This window comes from Conger conger, chromosome 13 (genome assembly GCF_963514075.1).
Source record: "Conger conger chromosome 13, fConCon1.1, whole genome shotgun sequence".
Classification (NCBI taxonomy): domain Eukaryota; kingdom Metazoa; phylum Chordata; class Actinopteri; order Anguilliformes; family Congridae; genus Conger; species Conger conger.
In genome coordinates, this window is record NC_083772.1 from 9871775 (window position 1) to 9894682 (window position 22908).

The window sequence follows — 22908 nt, forward strand, 5'->3', positions numbered from 1 at the left end:
AACAGTAAAAAAAATATGCTTGGTTTGGAGACTTGGCATCCCCAAGATGCAAACAAGTTTTTTTGGAAGTTCAGCTCCAGCTCATGACTTTTTCTTTGCTTCCCAAACCACTGTGCCATGGAACCAGGATGCTCAGTGTTCCCTGTACCGAGCACGCTAGTTATCATTGAAACTTCTTCATTAGAAACATGATAGTAGAAAGTGGTATTATTAGTCATTTGTGATTGCTAGGAGTCTATTAAATATATATATATTTTTTTTTTTACTTTGCCTTTCCCACTGGTCATGGTTTTAAATGTAAAAAAAAATGTATATGCTAATGCTACTAATTTTTGTTGGATTTTATTTAAAATAATAATTATGGATGAGACATCTTTTTGAATTATGAGAAAATAATATAAATTAAACATGATTTGATCATAGTGTATAGCTCATTATCTGGATTGTGTAATTGATACAGCCTTCATCAAGGGCATGAATAATTGCATAAGCATGGCACATCTGCAATCCCATCGGCAGGAATAAACCGAGGCTAAGTGCCCCGTTGAAGGGGTACAGTTAAATGGCAGTTAAATGGGAGTGTTCCACTCCGGATTTGAACCCAACGAGGACCCTGGGCCCATATTACTGATCACGGACACTAGCAGAAACTGTTGCGTTTGTGGACTCACCTCTCTCTGTGTTCGGCACTCCCAGGTCAATGGTGGGTATGGAGTGGTCGGTGTGGTCGCTGTAGTACTCCAGCAGAGCTGCGTGTTTCTCCCAAGTTCTCTTCACCACTGGGACTGAAGAAGAAGAAGAAGAAGAAAACGAAGGACGAGTTCAGCTGAAATGGAGACCCGTTGAGACAGCTGGATTGATTTCTTATTTCTGAATTGAATTATGTATGGTGGCCTCCTGCCCAGGCACTACAGATGAATATTAACTCATAGCTACGTATATCTGGCACAATATATTTACTGAGCACTGTCCCAGCCAAATAAACAAAAACTATTAAATACAATTTTTTAATAAAATACAATTTGAAAGAGGCCAAGGTAAGAGGTAAGATAAAGGAAAAAATTGATTTTGATTTTTGATTTTCCTCAAGCGGTGAGGTTGTGACTCTCCTACTGAGAGTCAACATGGCCACCAGCACAACGATTCATTCGGAGCAGGGCTAGAGATTTCTATTCAGTACAGCGTGTTTTCACGGTTCAAACTGCCTTCTCATTCATGAACAAAGAGCGCCTGTATTGTGAAGACGTAAATGGAACAAAAAGTATTACACATTCATATTTGGCAAAAAAAAAACAAGGTACCATATAAACATCTTATGGCTGCTCCGTCAGCTACATAACAGCCTGTGCCTTTCAATCATAACCTCTCCAAGGTGGGCAAAGCCAGGGATGGAAAATTAACACAATCAGATCCAACCGAACTGACATTCAGAATTTCCGGAACGGGCTTCTGAATGTAACCAAAAGCCTCCTCCTGTACATAGGGGTGGGCAGTTGGATCTCAGTCAACAGGCCTAGTCAACCTGCTTTAAATCCATCACCATCGGATTCCTGCCATCAGGGTTTGCCCTGGTGAACGGGGAGTGATTCAGATGTGAATCCCACCCCCACCTGCATGCAGGATGGACAGAGAGACAGACAGGGAGAAGACAGGGAGACTTCAGAGGACAGAAAATGCACACACACACACGCATTGCCATTTATACTTTCAGATAACATCTCCCTGCCAGTGACAGATATGCTGACAGAGACGGAGTCAGAGTACACCATGGAACAAAAACCCTCCAAAACAAAGAAGAGCAACAAAGGAGCAGTCCGCAACCTCAGGTGTCATAACCCGTCTCCAGGGAGACGCCCGTGCACTGGATACAAATACGGCTGCAAAGCCTTCTGCCCTGCTGGCTATTCTGAAGTTAAAACTTCCAAATAAAGTTACGGCAGGTAATCATGGTCATTCCACACAGAGATGCAGTGGGTGTGTGCTCAGGGTTAACAACAGCGACAGACGTCAGGAAAGCCTGCAGCTGCAAACCCGATTCAAATAAAACCGAATAACATGATTATGAGTGACTCAGAATCTCTGAAGAGTTGGGGTGAAAGTAGAAATAGCGTGAAAACAGTAGCAGCAGTCGGTTAAAATAGAAGGCTGCTGATCCAGACAAACAGTTGGCGAAAACATTTCGAAAGCTACCGGTATTTCCATATAATCGTCAATTCATATTATGATAATTTAGCAATCATTATACAGGCCCCAGCCAAGCTTGGCTCTGCATGAGAAAGTTCCCTTTCTTCTCCGTGCCTCCGCACCCCTGCAGCAGGTGAATGGAAAATGGTAAATGGTTGGCATTTATATAGCGCCTTTATCCAAAGCGCTGTACAATTGATGCTTCTCATTCACCCATTCATACACACACTCACACACCAACGGCGATTGGCTGCCATGCAAGACGTCGACCAGCTCGTCAGGAGCATTTGGGGGTTAGGTGTCTTGCTCAGGGACACTTCGACACAGCCCGGGCGGGGGATCGAACTGGCAACCCTCTGACTGCCAGATGACTGCTCTTACGGCCTGAGTCATGTCGCCCTCAGGTAATATCAACAGAGTATTTGAATCCAAAACAATGACGTATTTGACCCAGGTCTGGGCAGTACAGAATCACAGGCTGTCTTCCAACACCCATCTCTTACCACTTGGCATCCCTCTCCACTTCATACGACTTGCCGCTTAATTCATTTACTGTTGAGGCACTGGAAATATACTATTATGTTAATAATAATAAATGCTATTATATGGATTTACATTTAAATGGTGGCTCTACGTTACCTTACTGAGATAACCTATATTAGTTGCATATTGATGTTGCATGAACACAGTTTCTGGTCTGGAAGTGTTCTTAGCTGGCTCACATTACTCAGACGAATGCACTTCATATTCTCCCGCACTGAAAATCACCCCGGAGAAGTCAGCTAAATGAATATAATGTAATGAATATATTAACGATAACATTTCTCAGAGGGACCGTTAAGTATTTGATCTGACTTTAACCTGCCGGCCAGACGCTCGTAATGTAATCATTTAATACGATTCAGTAAATCCCTAAGTAAAAGAAGAAGGTAAAGAAAGGAGAGAGCACCTTATTGAAATTGACCAATAAATGTAATAAACCAGGAAAGGCCCGTGGCTGCATTTGAATGAAACCTGAATGCACAGAAAGCCCATTGTGCGCACAAAATAAGGAGCAATGTCAGCAGCTTTCTCTTCCAAGAGCTTCTTCAGGGTGTGAAAGGACTAATCACAAACTAAAAATGGGAAGGCCTGTTCATCAGTTTCCGGGTGAACTGCACTCGAGACAAGAATATACCCGCGTGGAGCAGACTTATCTGAGCAGGATTTAATGAGGAGACCCAGCTGAGCGTTAAGAAGCGGCTGAGAAGGTGTTGACTGGGGCAGACTCGTGTGAGCAGTGTTGTTAAGAGCTCAGAGAAAGCGCAAATAGAATTCAGCTAAGGCTCAGTCATCACCCTAACTACACACTGCACATTTAACTTTGACTGAGAGGACTTTTCTGCGTTGCTCCTCTGCTTCGATAAACTTTCGCTGAAGTGAAATATGTGGCCATGCCAGGCGCAAAATTCCCAGCAAAGATGAGGAGATGAGGAGTACGGCGTGGGAAGACTGAAATATGGAGCAGTTTTAGGGTATTATCTACAACCTTCCCGTTTACATACGTCACGCATTTCTCTCATTTATACGTTGTGCATTAAAGGAAGGAAATAACTTGCATTTATGAGCACCTCGACCTCACAGAAACATGTACATCCATTCATTGACATTTTAATTAAGCACATGAAGTGACTTCGCAGTTTCCATTATGTCACCTGTACGTACAGTACACACAAACCACGTACTATCAATTGACACTGACGGAGACACGGCCATTCTTCAAGGACGTCACGGAAGTAGCCCACCGTGGAACGACAAAACCTCCACACCACAAATTCTGCTACAAATCCACAGCACGACTCTTCCGTCTGCTTTTCAGCTTTTCATTTGTCTCAGTTGAAGGCCAGTTGCAAGTGCCTGTCAATCTAAGCACTTTCACCATGAGTGCCAAATATATCTTGTTCTTGTGCGTTTTACACCCCGCCCCACCCCCCTGTTCATAACAGCTCGACACATCTATGTTTGGATATCACACTGTATATCAACGGACTAACTAAATGACTCATTTCATCATGTCCGAAGTACAAAAAGGAAGTTTTTATTGGATCGTGGAATTAAACTACTTCCGTGACAGTGTTGTGCACCGGTGACGGGGAAATTAAATCAACCCTTAAGGACGCAGCACGCAAGCTATATTTCACACGACGGTAATTGACCGTGATAAATGTGTAGCTGACAAAGGATGAGTGGGAGTGATTCAGCTCAAGTTTATGTCCTCTAACGGTTGCATTTCATACCGCCCTGTTCGGATGAAATTGTCGGTTATATCCAAATTGACGTCAATAGCATCACTGTGAGTGACAAATTTAGGCCTTGGGCTGGATATTATGCCTCTCAACTGTCATCCTCTTCAGTCTTCCGCTGGTTGAGCGCAGTGATCCGCGCACCTTCTGAAGGTAGTTTTAAAAGGCAGACAAAAGTCGGAAAAAAGGTATATTTCCCAAGAAAAAGGGCAACCCGAAGTAAGAAAAGGGAAGGACGGAGCACGCTTCCCGTCAAAGTTGTGCTTTTCCAGAGATGACAAGGACTGTGGGAGTCAAAAGAAAGCCAGCCTCTGGGCTGAAATGGTTTCAGTACAGGTGACATTACATTCCCTGTGCCTTATCCAACTCCATTGTTAGAGAAGTACATACAAATGTAGCCTGCTTTCTAAAAGAAAGCAATAATTTTTCAGGAGATTAGATATTTGTTGTAGGTAGGGTAGCAAGCCTGCTAATTAGGTAGCTATTTAGTTTGTGTAGCAACCAATCCGGATTGCCAGCTGGCTATCTAGCCAGCTACCATGATGTTAATAGATTTTGATTTGAATATTGATGCTATTCACATCCATAGCCACTAGGGTAAAAACTAGCATCCTGCATCTTCTAGGGCACAGGTGTCAAACTCCAGTCCTGGAGGGCCGTAGTGTCTGCTGGTTTTTGGTGTGTTCTGGGTTCATTCAAGTCATTGATTGGTTAAAGTATCCACTTGCCTTGTTCTCAAGGCCTTAATTGGCAGCTGATTGAAAGGAAACCACAAAAACCCGCAGACACTGCGGCCCCCTGGGAATTCAGTTTGACACCCCTGTTAAGGGGATGGTTGAGGAAAAAGATAGAAACATGTAATTAAGTTTCTATTTAATTCAGACCTTCACATGCAACACGTGGATGTACACCCCTAACTAAATGCAATCACCTCTCTCTTCGTGGAACTTTTTGCAAGTCTTCACTGCGACAAAGATGTCCTCTTTCTTCACTGGCTCCCCCTTCAGATCAGAAAACAAAATTAATTCAATTTTTTTTTTTTAAGAAATACAATATCCAGGGGGGTAAAACCCATGTAAAACAGTGGCCTGGGCTGCCTGGAAGGGATTTGCACAGGGAGGTTGTGGCAGCATTTCCATTCTCATCCATCAATCTCAGCTGGAAAAAGTAACACAAATATATAAATAAGTAAGAATGAATAGGCCGCCTTGCCTGGTAAGATCAGAATGTACTTTCAGTTGGAGCTCAGGACCTGTCATGCTCAAACCCAGGACTACATGTACCCCACAGCCACTGCTACGGAACCGCCCTTTTGAATAAAGAGGTGGGGGAGGAGAAACTGGCATTTAAACAGGATCGTTTATACCGACTTGTTCTGCCCCCTTCTGGCAGGGAGGAGGAATGGCCGGTTGTGGCAGCGCAGGATAGCGGTGAGGGAATCGGCCCGGTAACTGTCAGCGTGTGGGTTCGCGTCCCACGCTGCTAAGCAGCACGCTTAGCCTGACTCACTTCAGCGAAGCACCCAGCTGTACAAACAGGCTGTGTGTAACCTACGCAAGCCCCTCTGGATAACAGCTTCTGCTAAACGCCTGATAGTAATGCGATGTAATTTAAAAGGCAGATCCCTGGGTCACTCATTCAGAGCTCCGGTAATTCTCTGTTCATTTTGCGACGATAATGGCTTTCGGCGGGGTGTAAATTAGCAGGAGCCGGAGCATGGGGTGTAATGGCTGGTTTGCTAAAGGGGATGATGTAAGCAGAGATTATACTGGAGGGAGGGGGGGGGGGGGGGCGGTTAAGGACAACACAATTAGGCCAGAGGACACGCAGAGTGACTGGCCGTGTCAAAAGTGAAAGGGGGAGAGGGAGGTGTACGAGACTGAGAAAGTGGAAAAGAGAGAAGGATAGAGGGAACGAGAGGCTATGAGGTAGAGGTGGATAGAGTGAGTTGGAGAATTAAAGCGAGATAGAGGGTAAAGGTGAGTGAGGGAGAGGGAGGAGGGACAGACCTAACAGTACATAGCTACGTACTGCACACACTGGGGCAGGTAGGTGCTGAGGGCAGCCGCACAGTGTTGGTAAATGGTAAATGGTAAATGGTAAATGGTTGGCATTTATACAGCGCCTTTATCCAAAGCGCTGTACAATTGATGCTTCTCACTCACCCATTCATACACACACTCACACACCAACGGCGATTGGCTGCCAGGCACCAACCCGCTCATCAGGAGCATTTAGGGGTTAGGTGTCTTGCTCAGGGACACTTTGACACAGCCCGGGCGGGGGATTGAACCGGCAACCCTCCGACTGCCAGACGACTGCTCTTACTGCCTGAGCCATGTCGCCCCCATGTTGGAAAGGGGGGGGGAGAGCAGGATAGAGCTGGAGAGAGAGAGAGAGAGAGAGAGAGAGAGAGAGAGAGAGAGAGAGAGAGAGAGTGAGAGAGAGAGAGAGAGAGAGAGAGAGAGAGAGAGGGGAGACAGGGTCTCTGGTACATACACACTGGGGCAGGTATGTGCTGAGGGTAGTCGCATGGTGTTGGAAAGGGGGAGAGAGAGCAGGAGAGAGCAGGAGAGAGAGAGAGAGAGAGAGAGAGAGAGAGAGAGAGAGAGAGAGAGAGAGAGAGCAGGAGAGAGCAGGAGAGAGCTGGAGAGAGCTGGAGAGAGAGAGAGAGAGAGAGAGAGAGAGAGAGAGAGAGAGAGAGAGGGGAGACAGGGTCTCTGGTACATACACACTGAGGCAGGTAGGCGCTGAGGGTAGTCGCATGGTGTTGGAAAGGGGGAGAGAGAGCTGGAGAGAGAGAGAGAGAGAGAGAGAGAGAGAGAGAGAGAGAGAGAGCAGGAGAGAGCAGGAGAGAGCTGGAGAGAGAGAGAGAGAGAGAGAGAGAGAGAGCAGGAGAGAGAGAGAGAGAGAGAGAGAGAGAGAGAGAGAGGGGAGACAGGGTCTCTGGTACATACACACTGAGGCAGGTAGGTGCTGAGGGTAGTCGCATGGTGTTGGAAAGGGGGAGAGAGAGCTGGAGAGAGAGAGAGAGAGAGAGAGAGAGAGGGGGAGGGGGAGACAGGGTCTCTGGTACATACACACTGAGGCAGGTATGTGCTGAGGGTAGTCGCATGGTGTTGGAAAGGGGGAGAGAGAGCTGGAGAGAGAGAGAGAGAGAGAGAGAGAGAGAGGGGAGACAGGGTCTCTGGTACATACACACTGGGGCAGGTAGGTGCTGAGGGTCGTCGCACACTGCTTGGCCCTGGGAGAGCCCTCCAGCTCAGTGCACAGCTCGGGGGCCGCAGTCAGACGAGGCCCGGCCCCTTCCGCCCAGATGTAGAGCGCGATCTGAAACGCAGGAGGAACACACTTTAATCACTGCCCCTGTCCCGAGAGAACCAGGACCAGTGCATTACTTATGGATCTGTCACAGGTCATGATCATTTAAAACTGCCAAACGACACACACAACAGACACAAGGAACAACAGACACATCTCCAGCACTATTCATTACTACTATTACTATTCATTCACTGTTGGAATATGAGCAGGAACATACATATATGAACAGGACAAATGTGCATATATGTTCTCGATTCTTATATTTCTTGACATGAAAATAAATAATTAAATAAATAAATAAATCTCAGAGACAGGAAAGAGATGGGTCCAGAAAGTTCTGAGTGTCCTTCACAGCACTTGAAGTGAAAAGGAAAATGACAAAAGCATGGAGAATTGGAGATAGAAAGAAAGAGAGGAGACAGAGAGGGAGAGAAAGAGAGAGGGTCATTGAGGAGATGATGAAGAGTTACATGTTCCTCGAAAAATACAGGTTATAGGCAGTGTGAATTCACAAGGATGCAATGTACCTTGCACAATCAAAAAGCCAGTTAAAAATGGGGGAAAAAACCAGAAGACAGTACTGCACATACAGAGCAATAATGAATATAAAACATTGCATTATACAATGATTTCAGTGTACTGCGCACAGGGAATTATAACTGCAATGTGAAATGTATGTCAGTTCAATAGATATGGGCACATTTTTTGAGAATTAGGAAACAAAGTTTTTTTGAAAATGTGCAAAGAAGCAGGAAGGGTGCTCTATTGCACAGATACTTTTAACATTACATTACATTACATTAGTGGCATTTTGCAGACACTCTTATCCAGAGCGACATACAGTTGATTAGACTAAGTGTAGCATGGTTAGCTCAGCTAGTTCGCTAGTAAGCACGGATGGTGCAGTGAAAAGCGAAGGCTGGTAGCAGATTACCTCGACAACACTCCCCGATGACGTTGTTGCCCTTGGCTAGGGGCGAGTTCGTCTTTAGCTCACTGGTAACGCGTTCGTTCAACAAATATTTGGACAAGTGAGAGGCCGGGGTTCAAATCCCACCTCGGACTCAGGCAATTTCTCACCTGTTACATAAGCAGGAGACAATCCTCCCCTGGAGCAATGCAGGGTTAAGGGCCTTGCTCAAGGGCCCAATGGCGGTGCGGATCTTATTGTGGCTACACCGGGATTAGAACCACCGACCCAGTATCCCAGTCATTTACCTTAACCACTATGCTAAAGTACTTGATTTAGCTGCACATTACGACTAACTGTGAATTTTGGATGCTTGCGATAATTCCATGGCCTCCAGCATTCATAATACGATTGTAATATACTACTAAGTGATTATTCTGCATCTGAGTAGGACATTGTGCCCGTTTCAGTGTCAGGTCATTTCAATGTTCAAGTTAAGGGAACCTCCATGGACTTGATACTTGGTTGGATTAAACAACCGCACGTTTAGCAATGAGGATGCAACTGAATTAAACCACAAATACAGACATCCCCAGTAATTAGAAATCTAATTTAGTAAAGCCGATGCAAATTTGGGGAATTTGTAAACACAATTAAACACATAAACAACTCAGCAGAAATGAAAAGAGAATCGAAATCTAGCCTTTAATGTATTTACTCACTGCAATACATTATTTTTTTCATACCATCTTATGCACAGTTTTGCATTTAGATTAAAATATTATATACTCTGTCTGCAAAGAACGTACAATAACTACAACTTTTAGAATACATAATATTTACTGTATCACACACACACACACACACACACACACACACACACTTAATTACCTCCATCCCATTTCAACGCATTTACGCGTACATAAATGTAAATCCACTCCCCTCACCTCGTGCTTCAGGTCGATGGTGAAATCGGATTTAAGTGGCTCGTCTCTCACTTTCTGGGCGAGCCTGGAAACGCGCAGAACGGAGATGTCAGGCGGCGCATTACAGAGCGCGGGGCGATAAAAACAACAGGGGCGGCGGCAGAGCCGGGACGTACCGATTGACGAGCGGCAGGCTCAGGGCCCAGGCGGCGGCGAAATCGGGGTACTTAAAGACCGAGGGGTTGTCGGCGAAGGCGTAGTGGTGAATGATGGTGGACTCCCTGTCATAAAGAGGCCTCCCCAGGAACCACTCCTGAGGACGGAGAACAGATGAATGTTTGATGAGGGCCATTCGGGCCGGTCTTAAAAAAACCCCTGCGTTTGCCGCTACCTGCGGAATGCACAAACACGGAGCCGGCCCCGGGTCTGCAGCGTCCCGAGGATCTTCATCACGAACGGCGTCTCCATCATACGTGTGTTCAGCAGCTTGTCTCGACTTTTTATTTCTTTTTGGCCTTTGCACGTAGTGCAGCATGAAAGAACTAAAGACAGCCAAAAACACTTATCTTATGCCTTATAAAGGTCAACTACATTTTAGCACTGAAACATCGCAAACAAATACAGGTTTTTAGCCAAACTGTGTTCATGCAGAATATTTATTATCCTGGATATATTAAACTTTTATGAAACAGAATTCATGGACTCATCTAGGCTGACAAAATAGTATCTACACTGAAAGGGGCAATTACAAACTCCCTCAAAGGAGGTCAGCAGGGTGGCTAGCCCAGTCAGAAGGAATAGCAAGGACGCTGAGAATGCAATTTTATCTTTGCCAGCAGTGCAATTTCTTTTGTGTTCACAGAAATAAGTACGGTTTAAAATGAAGGCCACACAGACACCCCACAAGATGAATGGCCAAAGTCATAAAATCCTCTGAGAATTTCATGCGAGCCATTTAGGAAATGCACTGCCATTTCGCGGATGCTCACCGACCGCTCTGAAACGATGAATTAACAAAGCCATGCACAGCACAAAGTAATTCATTAATCAGGCCTCCAACACACTTTCGTGGACTTTCACAGCCCGGAACACCCCGTGAGAAAATGTACATTGTCCCTGTTCTATGGAACTACACCAGGGCACTAAAGTCAATTATTTCAGAAGGCCAGATCTGACACCGTTGTGCCTGTTTACGCACATAAGCACTGAAGGGGGGGGTCATAGTGGCAACACTTAGAGGAGCAACGGTGGAATTAGGATTCTGCGCCCGATTTCATTCCTGCGGGTCTCAGAGGACAGTCGAAAGTCATAAAGCACAGAAAAGCCTTTCAGCAGCATCCTGTCTGGACCGCCGAGACCCCGTGGTGTCAGCACCACGGGCTGAGCCTCGGTCTCAGACAACAAACAAAACTGTAGCTATCGACGACCGTGTTATTTAAGTTTCTTTAGCATAAACCCTTTTCTGTGTAGATTCCTGTACACTGTGTATAGTACACTTTATTAGGTTTTTATTAAACATATTTTTTATCCCCACTACTCTCAGCCTGTATCACCTCACAATGCTAATCTGACCCCTCATCTGCACCCCCTTCCTGCGCTCCTCCCATTAAACCTCTCCCACCGCACTGTACCTCAGGCACCCGGCGTCTCAACGGGCCCACATATTTCTGGAGAGCTCTGGCGGAGGAAAAGCCAACGCCCTGAAGCAACGTTTGGGGCACCAGGGCGTGCCTCTGGAGGGCCCCGGCTCCGTGCGAGTGCCCGGGGGGAGGATTAATGAGGTGGGCCGTGGGACGTCGGAAAGGCCCCTTGGGCTCCGGACGGCGAGCGGGCGGGTGTCCGCGCTCCCATTTCTCACGGACGCGGACTCACACGCACAACAGCAGGCCGAGGAAGTGGAACCAAACCTATTTCTTTATTCACTATTCTCAAAAATGTCTCTCCTAAGTGCGCGACAGCAGAACCATCCCCTTCGGTTTCTCTCCGACTCGTGCTAAATAAGAGCTCCTAATGCCCGTGGGATATCTCCACTCTTTGTCGGTTTCTGAACAAATAAAGCCAAGGGACCTACTCAATGAGACATGTGAACACAGAGCCTCCACTTAGGGACAAGAGACTGGAACGCTAGCGCATGTCTGTGAACCATTATCATCCATTAATGTAATAATGAATATACAGTACTGTGCAGAAGTCTTAGGCACCCTAGACTTTATTATATATATGCTTATTTTTGTGTGTGTGTTAGTATAAAATAACACATTTGAGATTTCCAAATATTCATTTTCCAAAAGATTAAATTTTTGTATTTAATTTTAAAAAGTAGCATATTGTTGTAAGCAATTGACTCATTTTTACATAAAAACTTGATCAAGGCTGTCTGAGATCAGAAGCAAGGAGCCAACCAAAGTCTAGGGAAGAACTGTGGCAAGTTCTCCAACATGCTTGGAACAACCTCCCTGCTGATTGTCTTATAGAACGGCAGGACAGCGTTGGCCATCTCAGAGAAGCGATGCAGTTTTAACTTCTTTAAGGGTGGTCACAAAAAATATTGATTTGATTCAGTTTTTAACTATTCTGCCAAATTACTCAAATGTAATGTAAAATCCATCCATCCATCCATTATCTGAACCCGCTTATCCTGATCAGGGTCGCAGGGGGGCTGGAGCCTATCCCAGCATACATTGGGCGAAAGGCAGGAATACACCCTGGACAGGTCGCCAGTCCATCGCAGGGCACACACACCATTCACTCACACACTCATACCTATGGGCAATTTAGACTCTCCAATCAGCCTAACATGCATGTCTTTGGACTGTGGGAGGAAACCGGAGTACCCGGAGGAAACCCACGCAGACACGGGGAGAACATGCAAACTCCACACAGAGAGGCCCCGGCCGACGGGGATTCGAACTCAGGACCTCCTTGCTGTGAGGCGGCAGTGCTACCCACTGCACCATCCGTGCCGCCCTAATGTAAAATGTATAGTATATTTATTTAGGACCTTCCATTGAATTAGTTTTGAAAGAATCTTATCTGTACAGAATGTTAAACAGGTGCCTAAGACTTTTGCATAGTACTGAATATATACACACGCCTCTCGCACATCCACATACACAAACATTCACTTTAACTGGAAAAATACATAGTAGTGATAGCTGATAAATTACCAACAAGCTAACACTAGTGTGGTGCAGTGGGCAGAGAGGCAGGATTACCTCCCCAAGTGGGACACTACTGTTTTATAGAAGGCACTGTACCTGAATTGCCTTATTTTATACCTGACAGTATAACTTGAAAACACAAGCCAAACACCTTGCCTCGGGCAGAAATGTCTGCTAAAGTTTAAATCATTGATAGACGCAATACATCCATACATTATGTAATGTAAAATCAGAGACTTGCAATGTTATCCCAGTTTTGCTATTACTAGTTTGAAGCAGAAACATCGATGAGAAGACTCTAAAATAAAGGTGTAAAAATTGCCAAAGTATTTGTAAAGGGACTGAAAATGGCACCCGATGAACAGTATTTATCCACAGCAGTTTCCTGCAGTTTGCTGGTATGAGTGCGAGTGTTGGGTTTTGTACAATTAATTAGATATGAAAGCCTCTAACAAATAGAAAGAGTCACACACTGTGATCTTCATTGTCATGTGATTGCATCATTCACAGAAGAGTGTCCCAGGCAACAGCGATGCAGTCATTAACAGAATCATCTTTAATAATTCAAGCAAATAAATAAATCCCCAGTGCGGGGAAAGGATCTAATTATCTGTCTACAGTCACACACAGCAAAAGCTCTTGAAAGCCAATTGGCTATTTGAGCATGAGGACTTGCGAGTCAATTCTGTGAGGGGAGCCTGGAGTTACATGGCCTGGGAAAATGGTGGATGACAACTGAATAAAACAACACAAACAACTAACACCTGTCTGCACTGTGTAGCTGAAGACAGGATAGCCATTTTATAAATAACGACGCGCTGGCCATCACCTGTCACAGAGAATGAGACATGACACTATGACAACCTGACAGATTACCTCATTACGTAAGGGAGCAACAGCTCTCAGGGTCAGACCACAGAGCGAATTCACCAGCTCCCATTTCCACCTCATGTACTGGAACCGCTAAGCAGAAAATTGAGTCAAGGAGGTTTTTTTGTTTTGTTGTTTTCTCAGACTTCACACATCAGTGTTTCTCAAACTGCTAATGAGGGGAAGCAGAATTCTAGAAAGAAAAAACAAAAAACTCACTTTCCCTCTGTCAAATCTCTCAAGCATCTGCAGCAGTCTGCCAACCTTCACGTTGGTTTCCTCTTCAAGGAACACCATCCAGGAGGAGTTTTTCCCAAAGCTGGCAGAGAAGCTGGGGATGGGAGAGAGAGAATGAGAGACAGAGAGAGCGACAGAGAGAGAGAGACAGAGAGAAAGAGAGAGACATCGTTGCCAGGTTACCACAGCCCTCCAACACAGTCCGGCTTTGATCGAATCCCCCCAGCTCAACGCCAATGAAAACTAGTTGATGAAGAAATCTGACATCCTTCACAAACTCAGGGGCTAAAATGGTCTCATGATATCTGCACTAATATATTTGGAGACAACACATGTTTGAAGTACTCTCAACAAAGTTTTTATAAATGCATTTGAGATGGAGTGTTGGATTACAGAGACGTTATACAGTACATCTACTGTTGTATAAAATCTATTATACGTCAATGGAACACCTAACACAAGCATATATCTGTGCACAGGTAAGAATTATTGCAATGTCATTCTAACCAAACAAAGCTTAATAAACATCAAACATAGTTAGGGAAATTGTTTATGGCCTTGTTCCACTGATTCATGTTTATTCACAGGACACATGTGTGTAGACATCCAGTACCCATTTGCTGTATGAATGTGTGCGTTGTTTTTGCGATCCCAAAAAGAGGCAGAACATTCAGGATTTGTAAAAGGCATCTTGTTCATATTTTCCAAGAAACGGGGTGGCCTTGCGAAAGGCTGGCCGAGACACAATCACAGAACTAGCATAAAATGGTGTCCAGCCAATGCAATCATATAATGTGTGATTTAATTGTAGCATATGCTGTTTTCGTTCTTTGCACTGCTAATCTCATTAGCATGCCATACTCAGGCTACTTAAGGTTACTGTACCAACCGCAACCGGCATGCTAATCTCATTAGTATGCCATACTCAGGCTACTTAAGGTTACTGTACCAACCGCAACCGGCATGCTAATCTCATTAGCATGCCATACTCAGGCTACTTAAGGTTACTGTACCAACCGCAACCACCCCTGAACCCAGAAACTGGCTCCCTGAAAGAACACACTTTAGTGTCTATTAGAGATTTTTAAACTTACGGCTGGTCTCTTTCTCCATTTACATAATTAATACCTTGCTAAATTGAGAATTTGCGCATACACAGTTTCTTTCAAAATGCACAGTAATTTTCCACTGCCTAGTCCCCTTGGTGTCTTTAAGTGATCATTGAGCTAATCAGTAAAACAATAACATCTTTTTTTCGTTGCTCTAATGACAAATGCACCCGTTTTCTTTTCCTCACTGCAGTGGTGTCAGGATCAGAACTGAATTCTGAATGCCGGTCTTTGATCCATTTCCTCCAACTTATCAAAATGTAATTTTTTGGTCAAAGTTCTGTTTTTGATGTCCAGAGAAAAATCAATGTTAATGTTGTATTCTTTTGTGGAATAGAGGGCTGCACATTCCTGAATACTCAACCTCACCCAGCCAGTGCAGACTAAAATCGGAATTGCACGTATCAAAAGGTAAAGACGTACACATTGAGTGAACGTGGTAAAAATGGTTTCATCTCATCGACAACTTGAATTTGGACCACACTGTCTACATACTACTCAGTATGCATACTGTACGTGTGCGCATGTTCTGTATATGCATGTATGCTTCTTGTGTGAGAAACATTGAATGTGTGCATGTATGCATGTGTGCTTGTGTGCTTGAATGTATACATGACACATGTATGTGTGTGTATGCATGCTTGTGTGTGTATACTTACTAAGGCAGTAAGGGCGTAATAACCCAGTGTTATACAGTAGATGAGACAGTGTTTGCGTACTTCCTAAGGCAGTAAAGTTATAATGCCCCAGTGTTATACAGTAGATGTGGCAGTGTTTGTGTACTTACTAAGGCCGTAAGGTTATAATGCCCCAGTGTTATATAGTAGATACCCCTATCCCTGTCTAACCCCCCCCCAAAAAAAAAATAAATAAATAAATAAATAAAAAAAATAATTGCACTTATGATGACGACTATATGTCTAGACAGCAGTCCAGGTGTATTTTTCTAGTTCTGGATGTGATGCTTTGACTTGTGGTAGAACCTATGCACTTGTAAGTCGCTTTGGATTAAAAGCGTCTGCCAAATGACTAAAATGTAAAAAAATGTAGATGTGGCAGTGTTTGTGTACTTCCTAAGGCAGTAAGGTTATAATGCCCCAGTGTTATACAGTAGATCTGGCAGTGTTTGTGTACTTACTAAGGCCGTAAGGTTATAATGCCCCAGTGTTATACAGTAGATGTGACAGTGTTTGTGTACTTACTAAGGCCGTAAGGTTATAATGCCCCAGTGTTATACAGTAGATGTGGCAGTGTTTATGTACTTACTAAGGCTGTAAGGTTATAATGCCCCAGTGTTATACAGTAGATGTGGCAGTGTTTGTGTACTTACTAAGGCCGTAAGGTTATAATGCCCCAGTGTTATACAGTAGATGTGACAGTGTTTGTGTACTTACTAAGGCCGTAAGGTTATAATGCCCCAGTGTTATACAGTAGATGTGGCAGTGTTTATGTACTTACTAAGGCAGTAAGGTTATAATGCCCCAGTGTTATACAGTAGATGTGGCAGTGTTTTTGTACTTACTAAGGCCGTAAGGTTATAATGCCCCAGTGTTATACAGTAGATGTGGCAGTGTTTGTGTACTTACTAAGGCCGTAAGGTTATAATGCCCCAGTGTTATACAGTAGATGTGGCAGTGTTTATGTACTTACTAAGGCAGTAAGGGGAGAATGCTCCAGTCTCCTTCATTATCCGACAGGCTGTGGAGTAGCAGTACAGCAGGTGGCTTCTGCAAGAGACAAAGGCAAAAAAACACTTTCGTTTCGGAATTAAAGTGAGATATCCCTGGAACAGACTCACACACAAGACACCATTGTCAGCTTCTTTTTTTTTTTTGGTCGATGCAGACTGCTACACAGTCATTAAGACATTTTTCCTAAAAAAAAAATTTGTGATATGACAGCTTTAGCATTGAGAAACAGCAAGTGTGGGGTAATTATTCGGATACATTTATAAAGGCAAATCGTTGAAAACACATGAAGGCGGTGCCGTTATTACAACAACAACAATAAATAAGAAACCTTTGTTTTTTGGCAAGCCATTGTTTTCTAACCCACACCAGGACTGGCAGAGACAGAGAAGACCGCATGTTATTCAGAGCAATCCTTTATTCTGAATTTCTTTTGGCATTTTATACAATATATATGGTATACATATGAACTCCTGAGACCATGAAGGTTGTTGCCATAGAAACAGGCTTTTAAGGAGGAGAAACCAGACCCTTTTATTCAATGACACATAAATGGAAACTGAAATGAAGGCAGATCTGAGGGGGATCTCGGGGACTGGTGGTTATTCACTGCGAGCATTTCATGAATACGGAAAAAGAGATGCTAACCGATTTGCCCAGGAGACTTCCCTGGCTCGGGCACTGCTCATAGCGACTCCAGCACCGCACACGTTGCAGGGCTGAAGAGATGACGGACATTCCCCGCACTGAGGCCAAACAGAGAACGCATCCTTGTCTGACCAGATGGCGCCTAAACACCCCTAAGACAGTTAATGTGCGAAATGGGGCACACGTTTTTATTGGGTGTCCGTGGGGGTCCTCCGGGCAAAGCTCATCACGGTAAGCAGGCGAAAAACAAACAGAATATAATGAGCGCATTGAAGCCGAAGATTCTTTTGGCTCAGAAGTATTTGGCATCAGTGCTCTATCAGAGGCATTGGTTTAAAGAGGGTGCACACAGTGTGGATATGGGCTGGGTAAACATGTCCGCACTGTCCAAGAGTCCCGCAGGTGTCTACATACAGTATGCACTGAGCAAAAACAATGCTACCGCTGAGCTACTGTTTTTAATCTGAGTTCGAGTGAGCCCCAGGTCAATGATAAATTATCAAACTGAAATAATGAAAAAGTTCCAAAGCAGTAAACTCCATCCTGCGCTCGTGTCCTCGTTCCCTGACTTCTTCTTGAGAGCCGGAAAAAAATTCGGTATTTCAAGTGTCATACCGATGAAGAATTACTACTTAAAAAAAATATTTAAGACAGGTGAGTTTCACAAAGCACAGTGAAACTCAAATTTCAGTCTGCAGGAAGAATAGAGCATGTTTACAGGGAAAGGCAGACACATAGATAAAAGGAAGTTAGCCAACGGTTGTGTTGTTCCTCTGGATGGAGCAAAACATGCAGCAGAGGAAGATGCAAAAAAACCGAGAAAAAAAAAAGACAGCACCACACAGGGAGACAAAAGGCAAAAAAATCTAAATAAAACAGCCAACCCAAAAACACTTTAAAGTGTGAGATCACAACTAAAGGGTTTAGAACTTTCTAAAGCTGATGCAAGAATCACGACGACTGAAAGCAATGGAGTTCTAGAACACTAAAATAGAATCCTGAAAAAAAACAAAAACATTCCAAAACACCTACTCTTCAAATGGTTAAGGGCCCACTTAGTATTGGCTTATCAACGGAAATTATGCAGATGGTAATTAAATACCTGGGTGGACTATGGAACTCTTTCCATTGGAAAACAGTCATTGCTGTTGGATGGGTGGAAGAGATGAGAAGATATCACGGTATTTTTTGGAGAAATATTGGTGGGTAGAGATTTTGTACAGAGGTTAACATTCTTTGCAATTTTGATTATAGGAGTACATCTTGTTACAGTTGCAGCATGCAATTGCATTACAGTGGAAAATTCATAAAATCTAAAACAGCTTTGAATACCTTTATGTCACATATTACTCGCTAAACTAATGCACGTGTATGAATGAATCATGGTGTTATAATTATGAACTATGCAAATCAAGCTTATGAGACTGTACCTACAACAAATTAAGTCACTGAGAACAGTATGTATAGACCTGTATTCCGACACACACCCACACAATTGGGGACGTCAAAAGAAAGAAAGTCAGTCAGTAAGAAAGGAAGGAAGCAAATAAATGAGAAAGAGAAAATGAAATGTGTTGTGTACAGCCTACATAAAGAAAAAAGCTGATTAAATATGAGAGAAAGCATCCCTTCCTGCCATGTAGTGAATTCAGGCTGGGGACACAATTCAAGCCTGCCCCCTTACAGGTCCTGGTGGGTTGGGAGAGGGGGTTGGGGGGGGGGGGGGACTGGAGAGCTGATTGCTTGCTGACCCAGAGGGAGATGAGGGTTAGCCAGCACCCAGCTATCTCTGAGACAGGAGAAAGTGTTTTTTAATCCCAGCGCAGCCACTCTGCTCACCAGCAACAGAGATGTGGCGTGCTGCATTCACAGTAAGAAAGAGGATGAAGTGGCTCTCGTAACTGGCAGATGCCAGCCCCTGTCTTACTCACTGGATGACTCTTGGATTCCCTGCACAGCTCCCAGCCCAGCCTGACCGAGATGGAAGACAGACGACATCTTATTACCATCAGCACTGCCGCTAAAAGTTACTGATATTTTTTCCTCGTAGCTCCACATGTTCTGCAAGTTGTCTGAGCATACAACCAGAGCTCTGCTTAGAATACAGGGAACACATTAATTTATTCAGGACTGAATGATGTGCATTAGGAAAACAAAAACAACAACAACTACAAAAACAAAAATATATTTCTGGGAAGGTTGAGAATGAGTTCATGCTATTTTAATGTGACATTTTCAAATGACTTCAAAGGACAATCAACCTTTCTCTGAGGCAAGCAAACAAAATAAAACAATGTACCACAATATGGCACAAAAATATCAATATCCCATCACAAAATTACTCCTTGGGTAAGTAAAATATGAATGTCTCATGCATCAGGTTCTGCTTTCAATTAGCCTTAGTATCAAATGTCTCCGTGTTATTAAATACAAGACATTTCCTTGAACTCAACTAATCTTAAACAGAAACAGTTTGAGTAGAAGTGGAAAGTGCACAAAAGGCTGAAGGCAGTATATAATGTCACAATTTGTACAGCATCCAGTAGCCTTTGCCCCTGGCACACACAGTTATAGCGAGACTAACCGCAATCTGCATAATGCCAGCAAGTGTGCAGCAGAGCGATACTCTTCCTCAGCCTGTGTATGCCTCTTCTCCGCTTCAGCTCGCTAAGGGATTAAATAACTCTAGTTAAGAACAAGGATCATGTACGGTTTTGTTCTGTGGACATCTACAGTGGGGTCCAGAAGTCTGAGACCTCATTGAGAGGGGGGTGGGGTGGGGGGTGGGGGGGGGGGGTCATGTAATCCTGGCAATAAACAGAAAGTTTTAGGTTTTTTAAAAATTATGAACAATTGAAAGCTTTGCAAGAACCTACTTGGTGACAAAAGAAGAGCAAGGAGTGCTGCACAATCCACAACCGCTTGACCTCAACCCCATTGAACATTCATGGGGGCACTTGGAGACTGACAAAAGCCAAGCATTCAGTAACATCACAACATGCTCTTTGGAACATTGTCAAATAATTCTGGGATAACATGGATCATCAGGTTTTTGCACAAATTTGTGGAGTCCAGGCCAGCTCGAGCGCACATTGCCCTTAAAGCTAAAGGGGGACATACCAAATACTAAGAAATTCAACATTTTCAAAGATTCAACTATTCACTCAAATTATTATGCTGATGATATAATTTGTAATGAATAAGTTTGTATTAAATTTGAATTTGAGTGCAAAATATAAGCATTTTCTGTAGTGGTCTCAGACTTTAAAGATTGTAGAAGATAACAAGGTAAAGTTTGTAGAGGATAAAGAATAAAGGTTATGTCGGGTAAAGAAGTGAAGGTTCTGGTGGATAAAGAAGTGAAGGTTCTGGAGGATCAGATACGTATAAGAATGGATCAGATACGTACATAGAACCTACTGAAATCAGAGTTTTTGGAATGTGTACACCCACCACAGCACAGCACAACACAACACAACACAACACACTGTGCTGAGTGAAATCATGGGATACCGAGTTCTTGGGCTACAAGCTGCTGTTAGGATTTCACGTGAAGTGGCAACAAGCATGCCCTCCACACAACATAGAGATACAATGAGGAAAAATCAGACCTGACAACTTAAGAGGTCCTCTTGGCTTTATAATGATCATCAAAGATCATCATCTGAGACTTATACTTATACCAGACTGGCCCGTGCAAATGAACTCAACACAGGCCGATATGTACTTTAAGAGGTACAGGTAAATGCCTCCCCCCACCACCACAATTAATTTCACAATTTGCTTTCCACACTGCTACATCAACCTCTGTGGTTTTTAGACACATTTCTCAGTAGTTTCCTTCATTGTTAACAGTGATAAAGTCTGACTGAATCTGATTAATTGGGTGAATCATTTCAGTTAAGTTACCCACATCTGGCTTGAGTCCTTTACTGCACTGGGAGACTATGAAGCACTCCCACTAGAGGGTATTTAAGTTCTTGAGCTTGAACATACAGTAAGGTGACTGCACAATGCTTTGCATTTAAAAAAAACACTTCTTTGAGAACATGACGCCCCTGGAATACATAGACATGAATGGAGAGCAGGAAACTTTCTCAGGTCAACTTTGTAAAGGGCAACGATTTGAATTCAACATCCTGAACCTCATCTTAAATGCTTATTGATCAGTCTCCCCCTGGAATCTCTGAAATTAATTTTAAGCTTCAGTTGGTTACACGTTTCGTGAGACTGTTAGACTACTGATTTTTCTTCTTTCCCAGAGAACAGACAGAAAAACCCTTTATAGCTAAGGTACATCCAAAGAAAGGAGAGCAAGGCCACAACACTAACAGTCAACCCCAGTGGATTTAAGAGCGGGGCAGGTAATAGGTTTCTCATTACATGGGTGTGTGAACTATGTCCTTCAACAGACCCAGAATTCATCACACAGAAAACGGGTAGCAGGGGACAGCCAACAAAGTCGATAACAGGATGCATTAGATGGAAGAATAAACGGCACGACGAGGAGGAGAGGAGAGGGGATGGGGAGAGAGAAAGAGAGAGACAGCAAGAGACAGAGAGAAAGTGAGAGACAAACAGATAGAGAGAGACAGACAAAGAGAGAGAGGGCAAAGAGAGGTTGGGGGTGTTACGGACCCTCAGTTCACACCTTGCTCCGCAGTCATTACCCCTGATGCACTAGTTAACAGCAGCCAGCCTGAAACAGAGCGACAGCCTCCATGAATCAGAATGCATTCAATGCCCCTTACACTTCTTACTGCTACAGCACTTTTTATGAGGAGGCTTTCCCAAACACATTTTCCAGGAAAATTGCAGAATTTGAAAAATGAGGAATGATGAATACTCCCAATGAAAAAAAAAAAAACCCAGCCGCTGAGGTATATTAAAAAACCACGGAGGCAGCGGTGATGAAAAAAGTGGCGGGTGAAATGAATCCTCTGGCAGAACTGCTTAAAGGACGAGCCGGCTTGGGGCCAGAAGTAAAGGTTGGACTGATTGGGGCGATAATGTGGACACTACGGGTCAAATAATCATAATGGATGGAGGAATATGGCTTGGGTTATTAGACTAGCTGGTTTAAAAAAAAAAAAAAAATAAAGTCCAAAGAAGTGTACTGTATATAAAGAAGGAGCTCAGTAGAGCAGGGTGATACATCCTGGTCTTCAGGTTGAACTAATGGTCCTCACTCCTGGTCCCGGAGAGCCACAGGGTGTGCTGGTTTTTGTCTTCCCTTTAATATGGACAACCAATTAACAGTGAAATTAACTGCTTTAATTGAGTAACAACAAAAGCCAGCACCCCGTGGCTCTCCAGGACCAGGAGTGAGGACCACGGGGTTAAACCATGCAGAGGGCAGGAACCCAACTGAACCACAAAACTACAACTTCAAATACAACTAGAAAACTGACACTGAAATTCATCTTCAACTCAAGCAAATGTTTGAAAGAAGAGAAAATTATGTTTGAGAGAATTTTGACATTCCACTCATTCATCTTTACATATCAAAAAGGCAGTTTTTATTTGAAACAGTGCATCAAAAACGGTAGCAGTCACCACTCATGATAAA

General features: G+C 43.7%; 1 protein-coding gene across 1 annotated transcript in view; it reads right to left on the reverse strand.

Moving 5' to 3' along the window:
* The window catches only part of b3glcta (beta 3-glucosyltransferase a), a 75696-nt gene that overhangs the window by 9610 nt on the left and 43178 nt on the right, over nucleotides 1–22908 (reverse strand). The window contains exons 5-11 of the mRNA XM_061217008.1: nucleotides 16654–16730; nucleotides 13877–13988; nucleotides 9803–9939; nucleotides 9648–9711; nucleotides 7665–7796; nucleotides 5398–5467; nucleotides 672–785 (exon numbers count right to left, since the gene is read on the reverse strand). Coding sequence (XP_061072992.1) covers nucleotides 672–785; nucleotides 5398–5467; nucleotides 7665–7796; nucleotides 9648–9711; nucleotides 9803–9939; nucleotides 13877–13988; nucleotides 16654–16730 — 706 coding nt within the window. The remainder of the gene's footprint in view (nucleotides 1–671; nucleotides 786–5397; nucleotides 5468–7664; nucleotides 7797–9647; nucleotides 9712–9802; nucleotides 9940–13876; nucleotides 13989–16653; nucleotides 16731–22908) is intronic.